Consider the following 13,227-nt stretch of genomic DNA (forward strand, 5'->3'; position numbering starts at 1 on the left):
CCTGTGTCTTGATGCAGTTACTGCCAGGTGTGGAGCAAAGAAACCTCCAACATAAAGACTGCTCAGACTCAGCTTCCGTGGAAATTGATCTTCAGTGTATGGATGAGAGAAGGGGCCTCTCTTACCAACCAGAAGTGTCAGTGGGAAAATGATCTGGAGGACCTATGTCAGGTAAGCCCAGAAGTCATCAATATCTTAGAGTCAAGATGGGGAGAAAGGTGGGGTTAAAATTCTCAGGATAAAATACAGTGTATGCACTACTGTTCCAGTTCATTAAAGGGAAGTATGCACTGCCCATCTAAAAATTCTTTATAATCTATTGATCAAAATCTACAATACAGAGAGACTGGAGATATTGAAGGAACAAAAGACACCATGCAAAGGGCGATGTACTCATTACCTGACTCATGTAATTGTAATCCTGTGCACCACGTTTGTCATGATAATAAAGTAAATTAATTTGAAAAATCTACAAAATGAATTTTTTATTTTAAATATGTTATATGTTTGTGTATAAAGATCACATGCCATTTAAAAGTATAATTTTATTGTTCCGGTGTTGTTAAGAAGAGTTGCCATTTTCATGTGTGTAAATTTCTGCTTCTACGTTTTACATCTGAAATGTCGATAATTTTCTTTAAATATTCTAGGTTTCTGTTCATCATCAGTTTGGCACTGCAGCTCATCCATTTGGGAAACAGTAAGCATTTTATGTTTAAAGTCTCGGCTTTAGTTGTATAGCATACCTGTGTCTCGGTATCAGGTTCATATTTTCCCTTTGTTAAAAGGCTATCAAAGTGAGACACGCCAAAGCGGTAAAGAAGCCGGCAAGATTGCAGCTCCAAAGCTTCAGCCAACAACACTCAATTTGACCCTGAGTGATTTCAGGAAGGACAACGGGTCGGAGGAGGAATGGAGGCTTCGGGAGTCTGCTCTCTACTCCAGAGCCTCAGACGGGCGTAAGTCCCAGGCTGCCAGACAAGCCTTTGTAGTGATGGTGGTCAAGGTCCCGAATGCGGGATCCAGAAACGCAAAGCGGGATGAATTAGGGCTCAAATGAGAACCAAAAGAGAATTCTTCACAGTGGTCAAGTCGTGAATCACCGGATAGTAAACATTCCCTAGTGAGGGTTTCATTCTGAAAAGTTCCATCGAAAAAGCGACACATTTGCTCTTCAATGACTTTCCCTACAGGCCATCATTAAACATTTAAAAACAAATGTCGCCAACCAAGGTAACAGCGGGCCCTGGCTTGGCTTATCTCAGACCCTTGGCTCCTGGCTTGGTGTCCCCGAAGTCCTCAGGGCGGTGGGGTGGGGGCGCGGGGTGCGGGGTGGCGGAGGCTTGGCAGCATCACGCCCCTGGGTGGTCTTGGCCTGGGAGGCCTGTCTTTAATCACGGAACAAACCGGCGCCCGTCTTTAACACATGAAAGGAAGGAGCGAGGACCCCGCTGGCTTCGGGTCTGGGCGCTCTCCGGGGACAGGACCGGGACGCGCCTAGTGTTCCGGGTGGTTTGTGTTTAGCCCCTCAAACAACCAGCAGGGTTTCCCGGAGCAAACACAGCCGGCAGGCCGCCGGCGCCGCTCCTCCCCGGGTGGGTCACACGTGGCCCCCTCGCCCACAGGTGTGCTCCCAAGACTGCGCTGCTGCCGGAACGGCGGCACCTGCGTGCTGGGCAGCTTTTGCGTGTGCCCTGCCCACTTCACGGGTCGCTACTGTGAGCACGACCAGAGGCGAAGGTGGGCACCGGGGACGCGTGGGCCGGGTGGGGATGGGGATGGGGATCGGGGCCGGGGTGGGCGCGGGCCGGGTCCGGATGGGGATGGGGACCGGGGTCGGCGCGGGCCGGGTCGGGATAGGGGCTGGGATCGGGGGCCGCGGTGGGCGCGGGCCGGGTCGGGATTGGGGCGGGGTGGGCGCGGGCCGGGCCTGGATCGGGGCCAGGGTGGGCGCGGGCCGGGCCGGGATCGGGGCGGGGTGGGCGCGGGCCGGGCCGGGATCGGGGCCAGGGTGGGCGCGGGCCGGGCCGGGATCGGGGCCAAGGTGGGCGCGGGCCGGGCCGGGATGGGGGCCGGGGTGAGCGCGGGCCGGGTCGGGATGGGGATGGGGACCGGGGTCGGAGCGGGCCGGGTTGGGATCGGGGCCGGAGTGGGCGCGGCCAGGGTCGGGATCGGGGCTGGGATCGGGTCCGCGGTGGGCGCGGGGCGCGCACGGACCCCTGCACTGACCCTGATCCCCGCCTGCTCAGCGACTGCGGGGCCCTCGTGCACGGGGCCTGGACCTTCCGAGGCTGCCGCCTCTGCCGGTGCATCTTCGCCGCCCTACACTGCCTCCCTCTCCAGACGCAGGGCCGCTGTGGTAAGCGCCGCGCCTTGGCCGCGGTTCACCGGGCACACGGGTCCGGAGTCTCTTCCTGGGCCAGCAACAGTCAGAAGAGCAAAGTAGCTAGCGTCATCTCTAAAGAAGCCATATTCTTTGTGAATCACGTAGTGAATTAATGTTTTCGAAGTTTATGTTTTCTCCTATCCATATTCTCGTGGCTCTGGGTCGCTGCATCCACGGTGACTTCAGTGTCTTTATGCAGCGAGTGGGGCTTTTGGAGCTGACAAGCTGTAAGTAGAGGTGAACCTGAGAGCCACCGAGGCTTAGGTCTCTGCGGAGTCGACACCGGCTCCCCCGCGGGGACCCCAGCTGGGCACGGGCGCAGAAAAGAATCCACTGCCGTCCGATAAAGGGTGCCCGCTGGCCTCTGCTCTTCAGCAGATCTGCCCAGCCGGGGTGGTCGTGGGCAGTCGGGGAGGTCAGCTCCCGGGGGCTCGAGTCTCCGCCTCATTTCTGGATGGCTAGCTGTGCAAGGTGTCCAGGGAGCATTCTGAGTCCTGAGGCCCCGAGCCCCACCCCTTCTGCCTCTCCGGGGTGCACTCCTCTCCAGAGGCGGGGCACAGTTCATGGTTGCACACTCATTCAACCCCACTTGCTGCGGACCTCTTGCTCTTGATGGGACACACTCAATGAATGCTTAGCTCCTAACCCACCTTCTACCCTTTCTCTTCTGTTCCCGGTGGGATCAGCATTGGAAAGATTCTACTAATGAAGGCCCAGTCCTCAGCTCACACCAGCACCCTCCCTTCCCTCAGTATTTCACTTATCCCTCCCTGTACTTAACCTGCCCCATCCCCACCCCCATGCCCAACCGCAGCTCCCTAAAGCTTTTCTCTCTTGGGCTTCTCCATCTGCTGGGCATATACTTCTGCTTCACCACTTGATCCTTCTAAGTCCAAGATATTGGAAGAAGTAAATTTTGGGGATCTCTAGGTGGATTTCTAGGTGGAGCAAATCAGATGTAGTCTCACCTGAGACTGCCCACTTTCCCTAATGGAAATGAGGGGTAGGAGCTGGCTAGAGTCCTATTAGTCCCCTCCGTGAGGCCAGGCAGGAACAGAGGCCCAAGATAGCTGATCACTGTCTACATCCTCAGAAACATCCAGTCAAGATGGTTGTCTGTCTGCCACTGGCAACAGCTTCCAAAAATGTTACTTCTACTTATCAAAGCTGGATGAAACAATGTTCTTTCAGAGAGGAAAAAAGAAAAAGAAAAAAGCAGAAACCAAGTAATTGGTAGGGTATGTAAAGGAGAGTAACACCACTGACCTGTTGATCATGCTATTGCAATGACAGTGGGACAATGATGGCCATACTGTGTGTGATCGTATGTTTTAGGCATTTCTTATACATGTCATATCTAATATTCACCACAAGCTTTGAAGCATTATACTTTATGCATTTTTATATTTGATGAAACTTGGTTCAGAAAGGTTAATTCCTACACATGGTAACTGCTAGGCCCTTCATGGAAGAATAATTAATAATTAAGTTTGTTGCTTGTTTGTGATAATAGAGTTTGGACTCAGGGTCTCTATCTTACTCACTCACCTAGTTCTTTATCACTTGAGCCGCACTTCTAGTCTTGCTTTCTGCTGGTTATTTTAGAGATGGTTTCATGGAATTTCTGTTCCAGTTGGCTTCAAACCTCAGTCTTCCAGATCTCAGATTCATAAGTAGCTAGGATTACAACTGTGTGCCAACAGAATGAGATGTTTTTGATGATGTTATTTAGAATATTACAATATTGAATAGTCAGCCATACTCTAAACCCAACCCCATAGGATATATATATATATATATATATATATATATATATATATATATATATATATGTTAAGCCAGGTGCCAGTGGATCACATCTGTAATCCCAGCTACTCAGGAGGCTGACATATGAGGATTGCAGTTGACAGCCAGTTCAGGCAGGAAAGCCTATGAGATTCAATGTGATAGAGCACTAGCCTTGAGGACAAAGCTCAGGGAGATTACTCAGGCCCTGAGTTCAAGCCCAGGTCCAGCACACACACACACACACACACGCACACACGCACACACGCACACATGCACACACACAATTAAATTTAAAAATTAAATCTTATAATGGGATGTTAAATAGTTTTCAAGACTATATCGAATAGAATAAAAATTACAACATCATGATAATTATTTGAGAAGATATCTATAGTGGGAGAACTTGCAAGTAGATAACATTCTACACCTCCACCACACTGAAGTTCCTCAAGCCAAGGGGCCTCTAGGGTCCCTCCTTGCTCTGACTGTGGTTTTAAGTCCAATAATAAAAATCTTCCAGCTTGGTGCCCATGGCTAATACCTGTAATCCTAGCTATTCTAGAGGCTGAGATCTGAGGGTCCTAGAAGAAGCCATCCTGGGCAGGAAAAGTCCATGAAATTTTTATCTTCCAGTATCCATCTTCCATTAGCCATCAAAGAGCTGGAAGTGGAGCTGTGCTCTGTCCTTGAGTAAAAAATCTTGAGGTTTTTTGCTCAAGGACAGTGTCCAGGTCCTGACTTCAAGTCCTAGGACTGGCACCCACACAGAGAAAAGAATGGGAATTGGAGTTAAGTCAAGCTTTACCTCACAGCTACAAACTCAGGTTTTGAAAAAACATTTCTAGAACAAAAGCAAGCAACCAACAGGCAAACAAATGCCTGAGTGCTAGACTCAGGACCCAGTCTCTGAGGACATCATGAGAATGGCCCCTCCTGTTCATAGTGGGTAGTTGCAGAGGTAAGGATCTCAGATTCTCCGTGTCTTCAAGAAAGAATAGAATGAAGACACATTCACAAAAGTAAAGTGGCAGAGCAAAGACTTTTCCCTAGGAAAAGTCTAACAGCACACTGACCACTAATTACCCCCAAGGAGGAGTGGCTATGGGAGGTACTAGGGAGGAGACAGAACTCACTAGTAGGGTACTGACTAGGAAAGGGGGTTGGCTTTAGCAATCTTACCCTCTAGCTAACCTACTATCCTCATTTACAGTGACCTCCAAAAATACCACTTCAAAAATAATGCTCTTCATTCAGCATGGTAGCTGTGCTAAGCAACATACACACTGTTTGTTTATATCTTCCTGTTCACATATGTTCAAGGCTAATAGATGTGACAAACATCTCTACTATGTCAGAAGGACTCTCATATATACATGATATTCCCAGTGCACACTAGCAAGTCAGAGGCAGAGTTTCCTTCTGTGCAACACAAAATAAAGATGGGCTATAAAATCATTAATTTTATAGATATAAGAAAGCACAGTAAATAGTTCCTGCCTGTAATCCTACTACTCAAGAGGCTACTCAGGAGACTGAGATCTGAGGATCATGGTTCAAAACCAACCCAGGCAGAGAAGGGCCCATGAGACTCATCTCCAATTCAAAAATGAGAAGTGGCTCTGTGGCTCAAGTGGTAGAGCACTATCCTTGAGCACAAAAAGGCTCAGGTCAGAGTTCAAGCCCACAACCAACAACAAGGGAAAAAAAACCCACAGTAAATATCAGTTTAAATATTCAAAGTACATATTTGAATTTTTGAAACTGTCTAAGCTCAAAGAGTGACTTCAGGGCTTCTGGCTGACTCAGACAGGAAGCAAAATCTTACTTTATTCTGTTCACTAGTTAAATATAAAAGGCTGAAAGGCTATTTGTCTGTTAACTTTCCTTGTGTTTGTGTTGCTTTTTGTTTTGTTTTAGTTTTAGGGTTTTAATTAATTAATTTATTATTTATTTTTTGGGTCCAGTCGTGGGGCCTGAACTCTGGGCCTGGGCGCTGTCCCTCAGCTCTTCAGCTCAAGGCTAGTGCTCTACCACTTGAGCCACAGCGCCACTTCCGGCTTTTTTCTTTTTGCTTATGTGGTGCTGAGGAATCGAACCCAGGGCCTCAGGCATGCAAGGCAAGCGCTCTACCACTGAGCCACCTTCCCAGCCCTTAGGGTTTTTATTGATGCTAGGACTTGAACTTAGACCATGAGTTTTCACTTGGCCTTTTTGCTCAAGAGTGTTGGTCTGCCATTTGAGCCACATTTCTAATTTCAGCTTTTTCGCTGTTATTTGGAGTTAGAATGTCATGGACTTTTTGGGGTTTGAGGCATGGCTCAGTTGGTAGCATGCTAGCCAATGAGTGAAAATATCAGATATCAAGTTTGAGTCCCAGACCTGGACCTACACAAAAAGAGAGAATATCATGGACTTTTCAGTCAATGACTGGCTTTGAACTGTGATTCTGAGATCTCAGCCTTCTGAGTAGCTAAGATTACACACATGAGCCACCAGTACCTGGCCTTTAAAAACAATACTGTCATTCTGTTCTTCATATTCCATCTAATCCAGTGGTCTCTGGTTGTAAAGAAAGGACTCATTTTGACTTTTGCAGCAATGTGGATTGAACCCATGGCTTCTTGTATGGTAGCAAATGTTCTATTACACTCTTAACCCTGAAAAAAACACTGAAGGTAAAGGAAGACTGGCAGACACAGCTTCCCTGAGCTGGGCTGCCCCAAGATTCCTTCCTGCTCCATGGGCAGCTCTGTAGGATTTCTGCCCAGGAAGTCAGTATACTCAGACCTCATCCTCCCCCCTCCCAGTCCTTAATTGGACCATGGGGCAGAATCAGGGCAGAAGAGAGCCTTTATGAGAATGAGTGTGAACATTTCTATTTTATTCCTTGATACCAAACCTGCAATAGTATATTCCTTCCATTTTCTGTGTTCTTTTGTTTTTCAGACCTAAAAGACCTTCTCACCTCATTTGCCAGTGGACCAAGTGCACATGGGAGGCTGAGCCTTCTCCTGCTGCCCTCTGTCCTCCTGCAGTGCCTCATCCATGAGGGCTGAGAATCCTAAGTGCACAGAAGCTCCCTCCCAGAACTGCAAAACCAAACCTTCATTTCACACAGTGCAGGAGCTGGAGGTACTAACAGGAGACCCAGGGCTGGACATATACTTTACTTTTCTGTTATAATTGAGTTGCTTAGCCTACCATAAACTGAAGCATTAGCTGGATATTTGTATTGTATAATATAATAAACATTTTCACAAAAGAACTTTGGAGCCTTATTTCAAGATCTCCGGTTGAAGCCAGGCGCCAGTGGCTCATGCTTGTAATCCTAGCTACTCAGGAGGCTGAGATTTGAGGATTGTGCTTCAAAGCCAGCCCAGGAAGGAAAAGCCATGAAAGTCTTATCTCCAATAAACCACCAGAAAACTGGAAGTGATGCTGTGGCTCAAGTGATAGAGCGCTAGCCTTGAGCTGAAGAGCTGAGGGACAGCACTCAGGCCCAGAGTTCAAGCCCCACGACCCACAAAAAAAAAGAGAAAAAGATCTCCAGTTGAGATATGCCTGAATAGTAGAGACTGAGTCTGTCCAAACCCAACCTAAACCCCTCTCTGGTGATTTTGGAGTGTGCATGGGCATGATGGGCCATAATGATGTGTCCTTGTTACCAGGTCAAGGAGGGGAAGAGCTCAGGTTCTTGGTATCTCCAACAAAAAATTGAATAGACGCAACAGACAAATGGCCAACAAGGCATTTAATAGAGACAAAGTACAATACTGAGGGAAAATGACAGGCCCAAGCTAGATGCCTTGAGCCCACACCTGGTTTTCTAACACCTCTGTACAGTACGGCATCTTTACAATAAAAATTAAAAAAAAAAAAGAATTTCAGTTTTCTAGGGGGCTAGGGAGGAGTTTGTGATAATGATAGTGGGTTTATTTTAGGGAACTGAAGGACCATACTTAGCCAGTTTTGGGAAGGGAACTGTGCGTGCACACGGTTGTCATTCCATGGTTTTAAGTATATGCATGAGATGCATTGCATATGTATGAAACCTTAAATAGGAGTTCATTGAGCAAAGATCAAGCTAAGGATTCTAGAAGTTACACTGGGCAGTCAAGTACCTCAGTTTGGTTAAAACTGGCCTCCAATTATTTTCCCCTATAGGGAAAGTCTTAACTGCTAACCACTAATCACCCCCAAAGAGGAGTACCTATGGGAGATACTAGGAAAGAAATAGAACTCATGAGTATCTCCTAGGGTGTGATTAGGGGAGGTTGATTTTAGCATTCTTTCCCTATAGTTAGACTCCTTCACCTCAGTTGCCCAATTTCCAAGCAAAAATCACAGGCACTTCATATTCACAATGAAAAACATTTCAAGGAGAATCTCACAAGGCATAAGTTTGAGCAAAGGTTTATTTTATAACAGGATAAAGTATGGAGAAATTTGGACAAGAGAGAGAAGTCTTTTCTACTTCCCATGAAGGAAATGGGAGTAAAAGCTCAAAATGGGGCTTTTTATCTGGACTCTTCTTACTTTCTAAGCTGGGAAAAACCACAAATAGTCCAAAGCAAAACAAAAGCAAACAAGAAAACCTTCACAAGCATTAGTGACCATGATTCGGGGATCTAACATGGCCAAGGTAGATTCTAGGGCAGAGGGAGGAAGAGATCCTACCAGAAAAGCTTTTGTCTGCACATGACCATCACTTCACAAATCAAGCCAAAGACACATTTCCCCAAGAGTAAGGCTAGGGTCGAAATACATCTGATAGAACCAACAAAGAAGCCAGGAATTTTTCCTTGGAAAAATCCCTTCTCCACTTTCAGAGAGTCTGCTCCTCCAACTCTTTTTTTTTTCTTTTTCAAAAAAAATGTCTGCTTTTTGTTTTTTAATTAGCAGTGAAAACAAACCCGCCCCAAGGCTGAATTGCTACCTCTTTGTGATGTTTATGGTTTCTTAGGATCTGAAAGGGGAGGGCAGATTCAGATAGCATCTTTATGTCTTCCAATCTTGTAACTTTATATCATAAGAAAATGATAGGTCTGGGAATGTGGCTTATTGGTAGAGTGCTTGCCTAGCATGCATGAAGACCTGGGTTCAATTCCTCAGTACGAGGCCCTGAGTTTAAGCCCCAGGACTGGCAAAACAATAAACAAAAACAAAAATACAGAAGATGACGGGAGAGGAGTTTACTGCTTCTGTTTTTCAGTGTATCTTGGTTATAATTTGATTCTGCCTGTTCTCCTGCTTTATTTTGTATGTGTGCTTATACAGGGCTTTGAACTCAGGGACTAGAGTTCTCTCTCCAATTTTCTTACCCAAGGCTGATCTGATTCTCTACCATTTAAATAATTTCTCTGGACCCACTTTTTTGCTGGTTAATTGGAGATAGAGTCTGGAAGACTGTTCTGCTCTGGTTAGCTCTGACTTATGATGCTCAGATCTCAGCTTTCTGTGAGTTAGGATTACAAGCATGAGTTATCAGTGTCCAGCTAGAGACTGGCTTTCCTTTTTTAAAAAATTATCTTATCATCCAGGTGCCAGTGTCTCACACTGTAATCCTAGCTATTCAAGAGGCTAAGATGTGAGGACTGTAGTTCAAAGCCAGCCCAGACAGGAAAATGTCCACAAGACTCTTGTCACCAATTAACTACCAGAAAACCAAAAGTAGAGCTGTGGCTCAAAGTGGTAGAATGCTAGCTTTGAGTGAAAAAGCAAGGCCCTGAGTTCAAGCCCCATGATGACTGACTATATATATATGATAGATAGCTATAGCTATAGACATAGATATATGTGTGTGTTGTTATTATTAAGGTGTTATACAGAGGGTCTACCATTTCATAAGTCATGTAGTAAAATTGTTTCTTGTTTTGATCAATGTCACCCCTTCCTTTACAGTTTCCTCCTCCCATCCCTGCAGACTTTTTTCACATAGTGTATACTGAATAACAAATAAAACCCAACGTAAGAACAAACACTACTACTGCCATGAGACTGGCTCTTTTTTTTTTTTTTTTGCCACTCCTAGGGCTTAAACTCAGGGCCTAGAAACTGTCCCTGAGGTTCTTTTACTCAAGGCTAGCACTCTATCACATGAGCCACACCACCAATTCTGGCTTTTTTTCTTTCTTCTTCTCCTGTTTATGTGGTACTGAGGAATTGAACCCAGGGCTTCATGCATGCTAGGCAAGCACACTACCACTAAGCCACATCCTCAGCCTGAGACTGGCCCTTTTAATCTTATGTTTAATTCCTCTCCCTTATAAGCCTATGCTGCCTCAGACTTTCTCAGGTAATGGTCCATCCTTGAGCATCCTGGACCGGCTGTTCTGCCTTGCAGGTGAGGCGATGCTCGAAGTCAACCATCTTTTCACGGCTGGCCTCTCCCCTGGCCTCTGAGTCTCTGGAAGAGGGACAACATAGAGTGTGTGAAGAGCATCTTCCACCTATGCTGTGTGGATAGAGAAAGAAGGCTGGGGGCAGAGGGAGAGGAACCAAGGCTGAAGGTAAGCAGCAAGCACCAACTCCACAGAACTTTCTCCAGGAAATTAGCACTTTCCTAGGGAATCCAATGTCCATACAGGGGGAAGGTCCCTGCCCCTGCAGTCCCCCCTCCCCAATGCTGCTGCTGTAGACATGGTAAAGATGAGATTTGGCCTGCAGACCCCCAGGCTCACCTCCTTCTTCTCCAGGCAGCCCCATCCCCATAAAGCGTGGCTTCTCTGTAACAGGTTATGCCAAGTCTGATCCTCAGCCTAAAACCAAATTTGTGTAAGGAACTTGGCAAAAACTAAAGAGGATTAAGAATATAAAAAGGACAGGTCTAGAACGTCTTTCTTCTCTCAGAGAGGGTCTCATGACCTTCATCTGTGCCTCTGACACTTGAAATTAATTAATTGATGAGATAAATAATTGATCTTAAAAAAAAACAACTTGAATCCCCATGCTGCTGATCACATATATGGTATATAACATATGAGCACCGTTATATATTACAGACTGTTATAGACAATTTGCTCCAGGAAAGTTAGAATGAACTTGTGACTTTAAATGAGCATCATTATTCCACAATACTGTGAATTTCCGGAATTTTTGTAATCACTTAATCACAATCAAAAAAAAAAAAAAAAAAGAACCTTGGGGAAGGGAGGGAGGGAGGGGATGGTAGGGGGAAAACAATGGAGGGGGTAACAATGTTCAAGAGGAAGTGGAAGTGTACTCATTACCTCACTCATGTAACTATAACCCTCTGTATAGTATCTTTACAATAAAAAAAAAAAACAACTTGAAGTTGGTTTTCCTTTAGTACTTATTGTTTTTATTTGGACAACGTAAATACATATATGTGAAATACCTATTGTCAGGATCCTCTTGTAATCTCAATTGGCTTACAAAAACAGGACAGTAACAAAACTTTGGACACTAATACTGAGTCAAAATAAAATTGATTAAACAGTTATGAAGATCAGGATTTTAGAGTGTTATAGACCATTCACCCAGTAGTGAATGCTAGGCTACAACTGTCTTAAAACTGACAAAAAGATTGATTTTTGCAGTCATAACTGCCAGAGATAATTCTCATAAGAAGCATGATGTGCAATGTAAAGCCAGGTACCCTTCCACAACGGGAAGGCATTCCTCCCTGACCACAGAGGGAAGACACCGCAATGTTTAATACTTTTAAGGGTTTTAAATTTCCATAAGTGACAGTTATTTACAGCATTAGATAAAACTGCTTCTCATTCTTTTTAAATATCTATGAGAGTATTGTAAAAATTCGATTTGGTAAATAAAATTATCCTGCATTTGGGTAGTCAGAAGTTAAATCTGGTATTTTTCATATAAAAGGTAATTGTTTTATACTTTCAAAGCAGAGCCTTCTTAGGAGATGACAACTGTATATGGAAATTTCCCAGGAGTGTATCACTGATCTTATCTGTCTGTCCCCTGCTGTTGGACTGGAGACAGTCTTCCTAGCTGGCAGTCTCTGAGCCCTCCCAAGACAGGCACTCTGACAGAGATTGAGTGACCCTTTCCTCCTTCCCTCAGGAGTGAGGAGACAGGCCAGGCCTGTCTCCCTGGGTTGTTGATAGAAGCCATGCTTTCCTTTCCAGCATTGCTCTGCCCAGTTAAACATCCCTCCCCCACCACCCACCACCCACCCCCACCCCCACACCCACACCCAAACCCCCCCCCACACACACACACTAGGAATGAAGCAAACCCACACATGCTCTCTATGAAGATGCTATTTGGAGACACTTAGTAAAGAGGGTTTGTACCAGTCACAGGCAAATGACTGCCTGTCCAGCATCCTCTGCCCCTTTCCACACATCATGATTTCCTCTTCAGCCTGGATGTGAACTGACTTTTCTTGCTTGGGAAATTGGAAACTAGCCTCTGAATTTATTTCCAGTTCCCCTTTTCTGCCAAAGCTCCTCTGGGACATGCAGCTTTATATGACACAGGCAGGGATTTAGGACTGGTCTCCTCCCCCTCCTCTGTCTCTCTTTCCTTGCTTTTCTCTCAGTGCTAGAGCTCAAATCCAGGGCTTTACACACCCTGGGCAAGTGCCCTACCACTGAGCCACCTTCAAACGTGGAACTCAGCTTTGAAAGTTGAAGATTAAATTCATAAACTGTGCAGGGGTGGGCTTTCATCATCTGAACTGTCAGCTACGAAGAATGAGAAATGTGGGGGTGTTGTTTGGTAGTGGTCAGCTGCTGTGGGTCCAGCCATCCTGGCAGCCAAAACTTCCACTGCATTCAGGAATGAAAATGGTCCCATCCTCCCCAGCTGGGCAAGGCCAAGGTGAATGGGGTGTTGAGCGAGGAATGGTGTAGATTCTCTCAGAGGGGAGGTGTGCTGATATGCCGGCCAATGTCACATAGATGCCACATCTGTTTAAACATTTCTAACATTAAGTATATAGAGGATCCCAATATACTTGTTGTAAGTTGAAAATGCTATAAGACAGGATACATGTGATAAACACAATGCACATGACGTAGCAATGCAGGGAACTGTGGTGTATCCATTGCTACCCCATG

The 13,227-nt window shown here is 45.8% G+C and overlaps 1 protein-coding gene across 1 annotated transcript; it reads left to right on the forward strand.

Moving 5' to 3' along the window:
• Positions 1 to 7,391, forward strand: LOC138804970 (cryptic protein-like). Its single transcript, XM_069989557.1, has 6 exons — positions 1 to 171; positions 651 to 700; positions 789 to 1,035; positions 1,525 to 1,740; positions 2,250 to 2,359; positions 7,121 to 7,391. Exons 1-6 carry the CDS (start codon positions 149 to 151, stop codon positions 7,228 to 7,230), a joined length of 756 nt encoding a protein of 251 aa, XP_069845658.1. The 5' UTR covers positions 1 to 148; the 3' UTR covers positions 7,231 to 7,391.
• Positions 7,392 to 13,227: the final 5,836 nt, after the last annotated feature.

The sequence above is a fragment of the Dipodomys merriami genome, unplaced genomic scaffold, assembly GCF_024711535.1.
Source record: "Dipodomys merriami isolate MVZ:Mamm:240054 unplaced genomic scaffold, mDipMer1.0.p SCAF_38, whole genome shotgun sequence".
NCBI classification, from domain to species: Eukaryota; Metazoa; Chordata; class Mammalia; order Rodentia; family Heteromyidae; genus Dipodomys; species Dipodomys merriami.